Source organism: Pelophylax lessonae (assembly GCF_965119305.1).
Source record: "Pelophylax lessonae genome assembly, chromosome: 4".
In the NCBI taxonomy this organism is placed as follows: domain Eukaryota; kingdom Metazoa; phylum Chordata; class Amphibia; order Anura; family Ranidae; genus Pelophylax; species Pelophylax lessonae.
Window position 1 is genome coordinate 644107109 of NC_138771.1, and position 16159 is coordinate 644123267.

General features: G+C 40.3%; 1 protein-coding gene across 1 annotated transcript; it reads left to right on the top strand.

Moving 5' to 3' along the window:
• Window positions 1-950: 950 nt before the first annotated feature.
• Window positions 951-1886, top strand: LOC309552964 (olfactory receptor 5G9-like; the record flags this gene model as incomplete). The annotated part of the gene is made up of 1 exon (XM_082253870.1): window positions 951-1886. One exon carries the CDS (start codon window positions 951-953, stop codon window positions 1884-1886), a length of 936 nt encoding a protein of 311 aa, XP_082109996.1.
• Between the last annotated feature and the right edge of the window lie 14273 nt (window positions 1887-16159).

The window sequence follows — 16159 nt, forward strand, 5'->3', positions numbered from 1 at the left end:
AAAAAGTCCGGTACACGGACCCGGACTCTTTTTTCAAGTTCGGCCGACCTGCCGAACACGGACATCCAGGTGTCCGCTCAACTCTAGTGATAAATATAAGCACAAAATCATAAATACCTAAAAGCATGAAATCACATCAATAGGAGTCCATAAAGTCCATAGGTATAAAGTGCATAGAGCAATGAAAGTGCAAACATGAAGGATCACAGGTGCGACTTATGGGGACCACCCTTGCTTGCCACCACCACACAGTGCCGGGAGAAGTATCTGAAATTCAGACTCACCAGACGCCTATGCCTAACCACTCTCATGGACTAGCCAACAACAGCATATAGTAAAATCAGGTTTCCTCCAGATCTCTGATTTGTGCTGCAAAGATTTCCTGGTAAATTTATAGAGAGTCTTAATTTCAGATACTTCTCCCGGCACTCTGTGGTGGTGGCAAGCAAGGGTGGTCCCCATAAGTCCCCATAAGTCCCCATAAGTCGCACCTGTGATCCTTCAGAGGGCATATATCGCTGATGGAATGGATACCAACATCCACTCTCTAGTATACTTGGTTGTACTATTTAATACAACAACCCATATTTTTTGGCCCATTCGTAAACTACAGGTCAGAGTATTAAGCCAGCATTGTTCCATGAAATGCTAAGGCCATACCATGGTTTGACAAATGCCCAACATAGTCAAGATATAGTTGAAGAGTGCATATATTTGGTTAGAGGGGTGAAAGAATATATGAAAACAATATGAAAATAATAAGAAAAAAATAACAATTAGGAAGTTGTACAAGTTTAATGGTAAGAGTTTTCTTGTAGTATTAATATTGAAACCTAGAATATGGTAATTATCCAGCTATTTGTGTAGATGTCCACATACCTTGTTTGTCTGGAAATAAATAATGCACTTTATTTTCTATCTAAAAGGAAACATTTGACAACAATTTGACTATGATCAGCAGAGTCATACTCTTGGGATTTCAGGGGTCTCCTCTTTTCCGAAGGATCCTCTTTAGTTTGTTTCTCATAATATATTGTGTGACAATGTATGGAAACCTCCAGACCATCACACTGGTGTCCTACAGCAAGAACCTCCATACTCCAATGTATACCTTTCTCACCCAACTCTCCATATCAGACATCATTCTGAGTTCAGATATTGTACCTAACTTGCTCTATGTTCTACTAAGTAATAGTGGTGCCATGTCCTTTTCCAGCTGTATAGCTCAATTTTATTTCTTTATGTTGACAGAAATCTATGACTTATTTCTCCTCACTGTGATGTCTTATGATCGATATATGGCTATCTGTAACCCTCTCATGTACAACACTGTGATGAGACATGTTTTCTGTGTGCAATTGATTGTTCTATCATGGTCATTGAGCATTTTTGTTTCGCTGGTTGAATTCCTGACAGTGTACAATTTATGGTTTTGTGGACCAAACATTATTGACCATTTTTTCTGTGATATGGGACCTCTTCTAGATCTTTCTTGTTCTGACATCTCCACGGTTCAGCTAGAAATGATAATATTCTCTATTCCCACGATTATATTTCCATTTGGTTTTATTATCTTATCTTACTTTAACATTATTTACAGCATTCTAAGAATTTCATCGACTACAGGCAGGCAGAAAGCCTTCTCAACTTGCAGTTCTCACTTGACTGTTGTCTCTATTTTTTATGGAACGCTGTTTTTTACTTATATACTGCCCACAAGAGGACAACCATGGAACCTGAGTAAAATTGTGTCACTTTTGTACACTGTGTTCACTCCATTAATAAATCCAGTTATCTATAGCTTGAGAAATAAAGATATTAAGTCAGCCTTAGTAAAATCTGTTCACAGCTTCCACTCAACTTTTCTTTCAAAGTGGTTCAGTTAGAACAAGTTACTTTTAAAGAAACAATTTATGTGGTCTCCGGTAGCAGGGTTTTTGTAATAAAAAATTGCAGAGAATGTTGACAACAGAAATACTGTGTTTTTTAATTCTTGTAAATTGTATAGCCAAGCTATTGGCATAGAACCCTCTTTCCTTACAGCTTCCCACTCCCTTAAAGCTTATGGCCCCTTTCACACAGGAGGACCGTTCAGATCCGCCTGTACATTTTTCAGGCGGATCTGAACGGATGCCCCATGCATCTCTATGGGGCATCGCATGTCAGCGTAGCCATGTCCGCTGACATCCGATCTGATCCATCAAATCTGGATGGATGGAAACCCTATTTTCTTTTTTTTTTTTTTTTCATTACGTTTTTATTGAAAAGATTTTCAAGGTACAACATTGGTATAACAGAACATAGCAAAAATAAAGATTCACAAAGTGGGGTTACATACACTTGGTACAGTAACGCATTATGTAAACTGAGCTTACACCACGGTAGAGTAGGGTAAGAATGGCGCGGTGACTCGCATCCGCACATAAGGGTGTAAGTTGAGAGAGGAGACCTGCAAGGGGGAGGGAGGAAGGGAGGGGGAGGGGGGCTAGAGGGGAGGAAGTGGAGGAATATAGTAATGATAGAAGAGAGAAGAAGAATAGGAGAAGACGAGATAAGTACGGGAAGAGGAGGGGAGAGGAAGGGAGGAAGAAGAGGAGGAAGGGGGGTGAAGGAGGTTGATGAGGAGGGGAAGGGGGGAGGGGGGATAGGGGAGGAGGAGGAGAACAGGGGGAGAGTAGGTGGAGGACAGGAAGAAGAGTGGATATACAGTGGAGGGAAGGGGGGGGAAGATGAAGGAGGGGGTAGAAGGAAGAGGAAGAGGGAGAAGAGAAGAGAAGGGAAGGAGGAGATGGAAGATAGAAGTAAGGGAAGAAGATGATGAGGGGAGGGAGATATCAAGGGGGGGAGGGGGAATAGGAGGAGGGGGGAGGTGGGGGAAGGAGGAAGGTAGAGGGAGGAAAGTGGGGAGAGACATGGAGGGAGGGAGGGAAAACAAGGAGGGGAGGAGGGGAGTAAGGAGGGGCAAAAAGAGGGAATTACATGAAAAGCATTGGTGCAGATAGGTAAAAAGTTCTAGTGAATCACAGCAGGTAAAACAAGGGAAATATGACTAAACACAACTAATAGTACAGAAAACTAAGGGAAGCTAAGAACAGGTCAGCTTAATAAAGGATAGTCAGATTTTCATCATTAGTGATGTGAAAAGTTTAATCAGAATCTCATCAAGTAGGTAGGTTAGCAGCTACCCACAAGCCATGCATACCACAATGACCAATGTTTATCAAACCCTGTACCCCTACCCAATTTACGTGCTAGCAAGCCCTCCTACACCTGGTTGGTCCTAACCAGGTCCAGGACCTCAGAGGTGTTGAGTGCCTCATTTGACTTCCATTTTGTGGTTATTAGGCTTCTGGCAGCCAAAAGTATATGCGTAACAATAACCCAGCAGTCCCCTGGTAACCAGTCTATACCTACATTCAGTATCACCAATGCCGGAGAGGGGCGGGTAAGGACACCTGTGATTTCGTAAATAATGGAAAATATCTTATTCCAAAAACTAGTTAGGTGCTTGCAAGTCCAGAACACATGTTTGAGATGGGCCACCTCGCCACAACCCCTCTAGCATAAATTGACGAATAATCTGGCATAAATTTTGAGAGGCGTAATGGTGTAAGATACCAGCTCAGATTTATCTTTTGAGAAAGCTCCCAGTGATTTGTGCATGAGGATGCCCGTTTAATCGAGCAGAGGGCAGTTTGCCCTTGTTCAGCAGTAAAGGTCTCCTTAAGGTCTGTTTCCCATTTTACAAAGGGGGTAGTTTTACAGTAATCCAGTTTATGTTGCAGAGAGTTGTAGAATAAGGAGGTACCTTTAGCTGAACACAAAGAGCCCAATAAGAACAACCAACCTTGTGAGGGTTAGTGAATGTGGGCGGATGGGAGAGAGCACAGGAAGTGGGATATCAGCAGGTATAGGTAATACTCTGCCGGGGGAAGATGGTATTCTCGCTGTAAATGGAGGAATGTTTTAAGGGAGTCCCACTCCCCAAGTAGTAGGTCATCTATCGTGGCCATTCCTCTAGCAGACCAGCCCCTGAGGGAGGCGTGAGGCAGGACGATCTCCAATAAGTGGAGTGGGATGGGTACCTTTACAAGTAAAGAGGGTCTAAGTGTAAGAGAGGCAAATTCCCTCCATGCCAATATTGAAGTTTGGACCGACAACGGTAGGCCCCTCAAAGAGAGGGGGTGCCATCTGTCAGCCAGGAGAACTGACCGCAAGGGCAGGGGGGTATAGATCTTAGATTCCATATAGCTCCAGGTAGTATGGCGGGCTGGCGACACCCAGTGTCGGAGCTGGGCCAAATGTGAGGCCAGAAGGTAGTCCTTTACATCTACCATGCCCATGCCCCCCCGCAGACCAGTGTTCAATGAGGAATGAGAGGTAAGATATATTTGCGCGGGACAGGGATTAACAACGTTCTGAATACGTAGAGGATCTGGGGCAGAAGGAGCATTTTAAACTAGGCAAGGCGGCCCGACCAGGTAAGTTCAGTCTTGGAGATACGGTGGCATTCTTGTGTAATTTTAGCTATCAAAGTAGGAAAGTTTGCGTCTGCTAATTGGGACATTTTAGAAGTGAGCTGGATGCCCAAGTAAGGAATACTATGTAGCTTTCATGAGTAAGGGTAGATAGTCTGCAATTTATGACAAAGTTTTCGGGGGAACGCCCATCGGGAGGATCAAAGATTTCATAAAATTGACCTTATAGTAAGAGATTAAGCTAAAAAGTTGTAAGATCGCATGTGTGGCAGCTAAGGATTGTTCAGGCTCTGTCAGAAAGATAATAATATCATTTGCAAACAAATTGACCACATGATGCTGTATTTTAGCGTGGAAACCCTTGATGTCTCCCGTGGACCGAACAGTCTCCGCTAGGGGTTCCATAAGTAAGTTGAAAATAGAGGGGGACAGAGGGCAGCTCTGCCTCGTTCTGTTAGTTATGGGAAATATCCGGGAGAGCATATTTGAGGTGTATACTCTGGCAGAGGGATTTGAGTACAACGCCACAATCGCAGATATTATGGGACCTCTGAAGCCAAATTTATGCAGAACCCGGGTCATATACGTCCAGTGGACCCGGGCAAATGCCTTCTCCACATCCAATGAAAGCATTAGAGAAGGCACCCAACCGGACCCTGCTCTATCAATAATACCAATGACTCTCCTGGTCGCATCTGAGGCCTGGCGGCCCTGCACAACCTTCTTTCATAAAGCTTTATTATCCACAGCCAACTGCCTGAAGTTGTCATGATGTCCTTCAGCTGCCAAAGGGGCTTGATTTACTTTGGACGCATCATTTAACCTTGACGTGCTGCAGTGCTGCATCATTCATTGGGGGAGATTTACTAAAACTGGTGCACACAAAATCTGGTGCAGCTGTGCATAGTAACCAATCAGCTTCTTACTTCAGCTTGCTCAATTAAGCTTTGACAATAATACCTGGAAGCTAATTGGGTTCTATGCACCAGATTCTATGTGCACCAGTTTTGGGCCCCTTTCACACGGGCGCACCGCCCGACGGAGTCCGTTCTGCTCAGGGGGGGATCGATCCATCGATCCCCGCTGAGCAGGCTGATGGCAGCTCCGTCTCCGCTCTGTGTGCAGAGATGATGCTGTCAGATCCCCGCTGTCCTCAATGGGGAGATCGGATAAGAACGTACCGCCTGTCCATTCTCATCCGATCCCACCCGATCCTCCAGACGGATGGAAAATAGGGTTTCCATGCGTCCAGATTTCACGGACAGGATTGGATCGGATAGCAGTGGGTGTCAGCGGAGATGTCACACAACATCAGCGATAGGGTAGTTTCACAAGGTGCTAGGAGACCTTTTCTTAGATACTTTGCCCCAACTGGAATTGTACTTTAACCACTTGCGGACCGGCCTCCGTAGTTTTAAGGTGGCAGGTTGGCTCTATTAAGCTGAACTACATACCTGTACATCGTTTTGTGTAATAGACAGTGGGGGCACATGCGCACATTGATTGGCCAAAGGGGGAGCCAATCAGCGATCGCTCCTCATAGAGACAGAAAGACGGTCTGCCTATGTAAACAAGACAGACTGCTGTTCTGTCAAAGATGAATACAGGTCCCTGTGTTCATCTATTGAGTACACCCCCCCCCCACAGTTAGAAAGCACTCCCTAGGAGCACGCTTAACCCTTTAAACCACCCTGAGTTAACCCCTTCCCTGCCAGTGTCATTACTACAGTAACAGTGCATATTTTAGCACTGATTACTGTAGTAATGTCACTGGTCCCCCCAAAAGTGTCAAAAAATGTCAGTTAGGGGTCCAATCTGTCCGCCGCAATGTTGCAGTCCCGCTAAAAATTGCTGATCGCCACCATTACTAGTAAAAAATAAATAAAAACAACATAGATCTTTCCCTTATTTTGTAGATGCAATAACATTTGTGCAAACCAATCAATATACACTTATTTGAATTTTTTTACCAAAAATATGTGGCAGAATACATATGGGCCTAAATTGATGAAAAAATTTGATTTAGAAAAAAAAAATATTGGATATTTTTTTTTGCAAAAAGTAAAAAATATTGTTTTTTTTTCTGAATTGTTGCTCTTTTTTTATATATAGCGCAAAAAAATAAAAACCACAGAGGTGATAAAATATCACCAAAAGAAAGATCTATTTGTGGGGAAAAAAAGGACATCAATTTTATTTGGGTACAGTGTCACACAACAGCGCAACTGTCAGTTAAAGTAGTGCAGTGCCGTAGCACAAAAAATGGCCTCGTCAATAAGAGGGGTTAAAGGAGTTGTAAAGTCGGAAGATGTTTTAATCCTAATTCATTCTATACATTAAGATAAAAAACCTTATGTGTGAATCAGCCTCCTCAGCACCCCCTAATATTTACCTGAGCTCCCTCTCTCTCCAGTGATGTCCATGAGTCCCTCGGCCTTCCAGGACTCTCCCTTCTGATTGGCTGAGACACACTTGCGACGCCATTGGCTCCTGCAGCTGTAAATCAAAGTCAGTTAGCCAAACAGGAGAGAGAGGAGGTGGGGCCGTCCTGCAGATTCATATCTAAATGGACACAGGGAGCTGCAGCTTGGCTTGGGTGCCCCCATAGCAAGCTGCTTGCTGTGAGGTCACTTAACAGGAGGGAGGGGCCAGGAGCAGCAACGAGGGACCCGAGAAAAGTCTTTACAATCACTTTAACCACTTAAGCCCCAGCCCTATTTCGGACGCTTTTTGTTTACAAGTTAAAACCAGTATTTTTTCCTAGAAAACTACTTAGAACCACCAAACATTATATATATTTTTTTAGCAAAGACTCTGGAGAATAAAATGTCGGTCATTGCAATATTTTTTGTCACGTGGTATTTGTGCAGTGTTCTTTAAAACGCATTTTTTTTTGAAAAATCACATTTCACTGCATTTAAAAAATACTAAACAGTAAAGTTAGCCCATTTTTTTTGTATATTGTGAAATATGATGTCACGCTGAGTAAATAGATACCCAACATGTTACGGTTTAAAATTGCGCACACCCGTGGGATGGCGACACACTACGCTCAATAGAGATCTCAAAAGGTAATGCTTTAAACTTTTTTAACGGTTACCAGTTTAGAGTTAGAGTGTAGCTCTTTTTTTTTTAATTATTGCTCACGCTCTGACGATCGCGGCGATACCTCACATGTGTGGTTTGAACAGTAATTTAATTTGCGGCTCGACTTGCGTATACCTTTTTTTTTGTGCGCGAGCTAACGGTGACGGGGGCGGCTACATTTTTTTTTTCTATTTATTTTATTTTTTTTAACTTTATTACAGGTTTAAAAAAAAAAAAATCGGATCACTTTTATTGCTGTCACAAGCAATGTAAACATCCCTTGTGACACCAATATGCAGTGACAGGTACTTTTTATGGAGGGATCGAGGGTCTAAAAGACCCCAAACCCCTCCACTACACTTCCATGTATGCAAAACGCCAAAAACATACAGCCGTTTTTTAAATTTGCCGCCTTTTGCAGCAGAGTAACCCGGAAGTGACGTCATGGACGCCGCCTCCGGGTTACGTCATCGGAGACCCGATCGAAGCTGTTTCCGGCTTTGATCGGGACTCCATCCAGCCGGACGTGCCGGCTGGGAGCCCTGAGCAAAGTCACGGAAGGCGGCGGGAGGGGTAACGATCGAGCATCTCCCGAGCCGCATCGGTCATTACTGATGGAAAGCCGACCGTCGGCTGTAAACCACGGTACCGGGATGGTGCCTCTAGCTAGAGGCATCATCCTGGTATAACACAGCAAAGTTTGCTGACGTAGCACTACGTCACTTTGCGGTAAGTGGTTAAGAGTATGAATAAAATAAAATGTAATCTACTGGAAAACACTCCAGTCTTGTAACATAACCATCTGAATAAAATTGTACATCCTTTGTCCAGAAAGCCTCCTTTTTTACTGCCAACTGGCCATAATGTTCTTCAGCTAATGTAGCAAAGCTTTATTATTTGCTTACATTTCTTTATCCTGATGCCAGACCATCTTCACAAATTCCAATCCTGTACTTGTTTTTAACCACTTGCTTACTGGGCACTTTGACCCCCTTACTGCCCAGGCCAATTTTTTTTCAGCTTTTAGTGCTATCACACTTTGAAGGACAATCGTGCAGTCATGCAACACTGTACCCATATGATTTTTTGTTATTTTTTTCACACAAATATAGATTTTTTTGGTGGTATTTAATCACTACTGGGTTTTTAATTTTTTGCTAAACAAGTGAAAAAAGACAGAAAATTTTGAAAAAGAAAAAAATGTTTTTCTTAGTTTCTGTTATAAAATGTTGCAAATAGGTAATTTATCTCCTTCAGTGATGTGCACTGATGAGACTGCATTGATGGACACTGATGAGGTGGCACTAATGGCCACTGATGAGACAGCACTGATGGGCACTTATGAGGAGGCACTGATGAGGTTGCATTGATAGGTGGCACTGATGGGCACTGATAGGTGGCACTGAATGCCAGCACTAATGGGCACTGATAGGCAGCACTGATGGGCACTGGTAGGTAGCATTATTGGCACTGATTGGGCTGTATTGATAATCAGGGCACTGATGATTAGGGATGATCAAACTTTTGAAAAGTTTGGTTCGACCAGAACACCCGAATTTCCCAAAAGTTTGGTTCGGATTCCAGAACCCCTTTGAAATCAATGAGACTCGAACTTCTGGAATAAAAAAACACCATTTTGAAGCCCTAAAACCCAATAAATGCCCCTAAAAAGGGCCTAGGGTTCTGGGTAATGCCCCAGGGACTATGAATCAGGCAAAAAAAGTTCTTAAAAATTGTCCTTTTTGATATATATATATGTATAAATGTATACCCCTAACCCAGAATCTGCATAGTGGGATCACCCTGACATGGCAGAGTTCAGTTACCCTGACATGGCAGAGTCAGTTCACCCTAAACTACTCTACGGTCACCCTGACATGGCAGAGTCAGTTCACCCTAAACTACACTACGGTCACCCTGACACATAAAGCTATTCCTACAAAAACTAGATTTTTGAATCTAACTATAGTGGTATATAGTACCCTAACTACACTGCATATCCCTTTCCTCACACTAAAAGAACAGCTCCATACAGCAGAAGATAATTGCAAAATGACACTGGAGCTTTACAAGCAGCAGTAGAAACACAAATGCTTCCACTCTCTTCCACAGCCTCTGTATTACAGTGCTAGAGGTTTGGCGGGGCTATGTTATATACTGGGGGGCGTATGGGGGGCGTATTCACTCCTCATTGGGCTCTAGACCCTGTAGTCACTCCAATCCCATTTTACTGATGTTTCTGGGCCAATCATGGGCTTTTAAAGCCCAGTTCCTGTCCCATTGCATTTTGGGTGGTTCTGGTGGCCGAATTCCAAACTTTTACCGCAAAAAGTTTGGAATTCGGCCGAATTTTGAACACCCAATGTTCGGGTCTAGCCGATGGTCGACCCGAACCGTTCAATCATCCCTACTGATGATCAGTGCCCTGATTATCTATGTGCATGTCCCCTTTTAGGATTGCTGGTTATGGGCTCTCCTCTCCTTATACTGTGACAGCGCATGAGAAGAGAAATACTGATAACCGGAAATTCTGTTTTCACTGTGATCAGCTGTGATGATCTGTGATCTCCGAAGGACACAGTGATCACAGAGCACACTGGGTGCATGACCCAGGGGGCCCGCAAAGGGGCGTATTTCTGGGAGGCGTGCTGTAGCTGTCTTTCTGCTATGGTGCAGTAAGGTAGTGGTTAATTACCAAGGCAAGGAAAGGAAATACAAGCATGGTATAATATTTATAATAATGTATTAACAAAAAATGGGTCATTAACTTTGTAAGGGAATTTTCATTCCTAATGAATGAGGTGAATAATTTAATCCTCCAATCAATGGCCAATAAAAATGCTGTGTTTTTTCCCTGCACGTGATTGGCTATTCTGTGCAAATCAAATTTTACCATATCCTAGCAAAGTGAAAAATCCCTTGAAAAATGAGAAGCCTCACTGCAATACGTATTGTGCTTAGACAACTGCTACACAGAAGTAACCTAACACACAATGCTGTAGTATAATAGTAGATAACTGACCATAAACACAACTAAAACTACATACTATTTTTTTTTTTAATCAGCTCCCACACCTATTTTTTTTGCTCTTAGGCCCCTTTCACATGGGGAAGATCTGCTTTACTCAGCAGGGGATCTGTCCACTGATTCCTTGCTAAGCAGAGTAGGGGGATGACAGGTCCATTTCCACTCAGTTTATAAAGAGCAGACATGGACCGAACCTGCTCTGCTCTATGGGCTGTCTGGTGTAAATGGGCCAGCTATCCTCTTCTGTTTGTTTTTAGTGGACTGGACCTGATTAGAGGTAGGCGGGAGTAAATAGACACAAGTGTGGTAACACCAGCTGGGCCATGGAGATGAATGGGCAATCCAATCAGGTCCGCCTGAAAAATTGTCAGGCAGACGTGATCAGAATGATCATGTAAAAGAGGCCTTACAAGTATTAAGAAATCAAAGCTGTAGGCATTTTATATTACCTAAACTGAGACACTGTATCAATATTTTTACTATTGTTATTATTATTATTATTATTATTATAATTTAGTAAATTACTCAAATATAAAATATCTGCAAAGAATGCAAACAAAAAAAAAATATATATATATATATATATATATATATATATATATATAAGATTTGTAAGAGCCTATTGTTTTCTTGATTTTAGAAATGCTGCATTCCTAAAACAAAAAATCATCAAAACAGAAAAATTAGAAACAAACATTGTTTTTATCTTGAGCCCCTCATTGACTATTGACAAAAGCCAGTATAGTAAAATTGTATATTGTTAATATAGATATCAAAACATTAAAAATGTGTTACAACACATACCATATATTGGTATGTGTATATATTGTATAATATATATATATATATATATATATATATATATATATATATATATATATATATATATACATATATATATATATATAAATATATATATATCTATATCTATATCTATATATATTATATATGTCCATTATCCAATATATAGTATGTGTTGTAACACATTTTTAATGTTTTGATAGCTATAATAAAAATATACAATTTTGCTATACTGGCTTTTGTCAATAGTCAATGAGGGGCTCAAGATAAATACAATGTTTGTTTCTAATTTTTCTAAATTTCATTAATATGGACATGACAAACCTTTTTTATAGCCTTTACTTCAGGGTCTTCTTCATAATCATTTAGAATCATCAAAACAAGTACAAATATTCCTCTCAATTTAGTTCACACAGCTATGCAAATCATCTCTTTGTAATCAAATTTCCATATATTTACCCAGAAATGTGGCTTTTTAGCACAAAATATATGAGCTAAAATATGCACATTCCACACAACTACTTCTGCTCATGCCATTCATTTTAACCATTTCAGCTCTGGAAAAAATGTACCCTCCTTCATGATCAGGCCATTTTCTGCAAAACAGAACTTAGTTATTTTATCTGACAATTGAGCGGTTGCACGACATTGTACTCAAGTAAAATTGTTGTCTTTTTTTTTTCAAACAAATAGAGCTTTCTTTGGTAGTATTGGATCACCTCTGCGTTTTTTTTATTTTTTGCTCTATAAACAAAAAAAAGAACAACAATTTAAAAATGAATAAATAAATATTTTTTTTTTTAATTCCTACTATAAAACATATCCAAAAAGAAAATAAAAATTCTTCATCAATTTAGGCCAATATGTATTCTGGTACATATTTTTAGCAAAAAAAAAAAAAAATCCCAATAAGCGTATATTGATTCGTTTGACCAAAAGTTATAGTGTCTACAAATTATGGAATATATTTATAGATTTTTTTTTGTTTTATTTTTTTAATAGTGATGGCGGCAATCAATCAGTGACTTTTGTCAGTACTGCGACATTAAGGGGGGCAGATCGGACCCCTAACTGACACTTTTAAAACTTTTAAAATACAGTGATCAGTGCTAACATTATGCACTGTCACTGTTCTAATCACACTGGCAGGGAAGGGGTTAACATCAGGGGTGATCAAAGGGTTAAATGTGTGCCTAAAATGTGCTTGCTTATTGAGGTGGAGATGTTTGTACTATGGGAAGGCAGAGATCCTTGTTCCTGCTTTGCAGAAACAAAGGATCAGTACCTTCCCTACTGACAGAATAGCAATCTGCCTTGTTTAGATAGGCAGACTGCCATTCTGCTTCTCTCCTGAATGATTGTCGGGTCCCGGGGGACATCGAGTCCACTGGACCCGCTGATTGGCTCTCACTGTGTCCAATCACAGCGGACGCAGGTCCCCAGTGGTGTGTGTGCAGGATCACTTGCAGGTTTGCTGGAATGTATATCTCGGTTTAATGCCCTTTTGGGACCACCACAATGCAATGACTCTTCTTTATTCATATATATGCTTGTATCAGATTTGATGTACAGTTGTCCTTTGACGTGACTTTTATGATCCATATTTAATAAACTTTGATATATCTTTTTATACATGTTTGTATTGCTATTTTTTCTTAGAGGCACATTTAAATCCCCTCTTTTCAGACTTACCTACTCAGTAGATCTGGACCTTTTTTCCGGAAAAATAACTGACTGTATATCATTCATGAAAACAAGTGTAGAGGTGGGCCACCACACATGCTTATAGGGATATTAGCTGAAAAGAAGTACGTAAAATATGAATTTTCCAACATAGTTTAATCAATGTCTATGTTGCACCCCACCTTCCTCAAGATAATAAAAACAATATATTTTTAGTTTTATTTTACTTTATACGAGGGATCGACCAATTATCGGCAAAGCCGATATATCGGGGGCCGATATGCACTTTCCCTGATATGTCGGAATCGGCTCCTGAGGTTACCGATATTGCCGATATTTCAGGAAAGTGCTGTACCGGAGTGATGCCTGCAGCTAGAGGCATCACCCCGGAACCGGCGTCCATAGCCGACGGTCGCCTGTTTTTTAATGACAACCGATGCGGCTGAGAAGCTGCTTGGCTGTCATTACAAGGAGCACGAGGGGATGTCCCCCTCCTCCCGCACCTTCCGCGGCTTGCCCAGGTCTCCTGTTTAACCGGGAGACCTGGACCAGTTTCTCCAGGCACTCAAAGAAAGTATTGTAGTCTTTCATAAACATAAACATACCGTAGATTACATGGAGCGGAGGGAGCATGGGATGAGCTGGAGTGCAGAAGTCTGGAGGGGTGGAATTCAGCTTAGCTGGTGAGGCAGAGCTGTGTGGAGCTGGATTGCAGATGGCTAGAGACAGAGGTGGAGTTCTGATCAGAGCCGAGTGCCTGGTTTCAGCACAACATCGGGTAACCAGCCCTAACAGCCGCTGTCCTTGGCAGGACACCACCAAAGACCCGATCAAAGCCGCATTCAGGTCTGATCGGTCTCCATGTAAAAACCCGGAAGTGATGTCATGACTTCATCACTGCCGGGTATTCTGGGTATTCGGCGCCAGATTAACTTGGCTGTTTTCAATGCTTTTAAGTGCAGAGGAGGGATTTGGGCTCTTTTAGACCCCCAGATCCCTCCATTACAGTACCTGTCAAGTGTAAAAATAAACATTTTTTAAATGTATGAAAATATAGGCCAATCGAAAGAAGAAAGGGAAACAAGGACAGGATCAGAAGCTAAGGGTCAATTAAATTAAATATAAAGATGGGAAGAAGACAGGCCTGGATAAGTAGGAATAGAGAAGGAGACTTGATGTCTTAACAATATCTTGTCTTAGTTGAATATTCGATAAATGACTGTATATTAATGAGTTGGAAATCTCGGGAGGACTTTATTAGTCCGCGGAGATAAGTAAATGGATGTGGATAATGTCTTTGTAACCCATTGATCTAATATGTTGTTGTATGCTCTGTAAAGATTTCTTTGAAAACTCAAAATAAATGGATAAATGAAAAAAAAAAAAGAAAATATAGACCAATATCGGCTGATAACGATATTCAATGGCCAAAAATATAGGTATCGGTATCGGCAAAGAAAATCCGTTATCGGTCGATCACTACTTTATACTTATAAATAAGTGAAAAATGTTTTTGATCCTTACATTTGTACTTATATCAATTGATAAAAAGGAAAAAAAATTGTCGAAATATATCAAACATTTATTTTCAGGATCTTGTCCTGGTTTAGATATATAGATAATGTCCTCATTCTGTGGGAAGGATTTAAGGAAGGGGGCTCATAATTTGTGGACAGTCTGAAATGAAACAATTACAATTTGATATTTACAAGTAAAAGTAATCTTTATAAGTTCACTTTTCTGCCTGGGGGACAAATGAAAACGCAATTAAATGATCATTTGTAAAACAAAGACCTTTTGTAAGAAAATATAAAAGGAAGTATAAAATGTCAGTAGGAAAAAGTATAACCAAAACAATGATATGATAGTCTCTCTTTAAACAATTTCGAACAAATCCAAGACATAATTTAACAAATTGTTTGCTATTTTTAATTGGTTTGTCAGTGGTATCATTGGGGATTTTAATTATATGTTCCACTGAGTATTCAGCCAGGAACTGTTCTTATAAATAAGAGAAACTGTGTATTATAACATTACATGGACTTAAGCTTATACTATTTAAAGTGGAAGTAAACCCCCCTATCGTTTTCAGCCAAAGAAAGCTGCCATCTTAGCCTCTGTTTAATTTGCAACTGCCTTGATGCTGCACATGTGATCAGTTATGCCACCAGCCATTGGATGGTCTGACAGTTTGGTTGAGAGCACAACCAATGTGACAGCTAGCATTTCCGGCATGCCGGGAATATTAACTCTTTTTTGAAACTATCAAATCAATGGGTTTACTTCCGCTTTAAGAGGCTAATACTATACCAAAAAAGGCTGAAAGAAAAACCCAAATGACTCTCAAAGTACCTTTCATTATCTATCAATCTATCTATTTCTTATTGATGCAATGCTATAAAAATCTAAGGGAAAAAAAAGAGTTGTATGAAGTAGAATTAGGGAAATTTTATCTCAGTAAGATTATATTTACATAATTATTTGTGCAGCTTTATTTTTATTTAGAAGATGTATCTTAAAAAGCTATCACTATTATCATGTTGCAACCTAAAATTTCACTCTGTTTTCCCTACATTTATGTTTTAATTTTGTATTTACTTTAATCAGTTAAGACTCAGAGATATTTTTCACATTTAGCTGAGGGCCAATTCTATTTGAGGATTAATTTCTTTATACCGTGATATGATAGAGAACTGCTGCTTTTTGTGACAGACATTGTGTTCTTCTTGTGTCATTGTCTTTCAAATTGTATTTATTTTTTTTATATATTAAAGGCAAAAATCCTTTTTTTTTTTAGTTTGACAAGTGAAGAATCTAATACAACTGCCACTGATTTAGAAATAAAGTAAAGTACTGTTGCAGCAAGCCCTGGTGATTTTGCAAGCTAAACCTGTGGGTGCTGCTAACAGGGAAATATTTGAAGATGTATGAGGTAAGTCTTAGGTCTTTAACCAATTAAGACATTACCATGAGAAAATAATTATTAATCTGTGTACCTTATACTTGACTGCATTTGGTCAAACAGAAAAAGGTTTTCATGCCTCTAGTAGCAATGTTAGTAAATTCAACACTTTATTGTGAC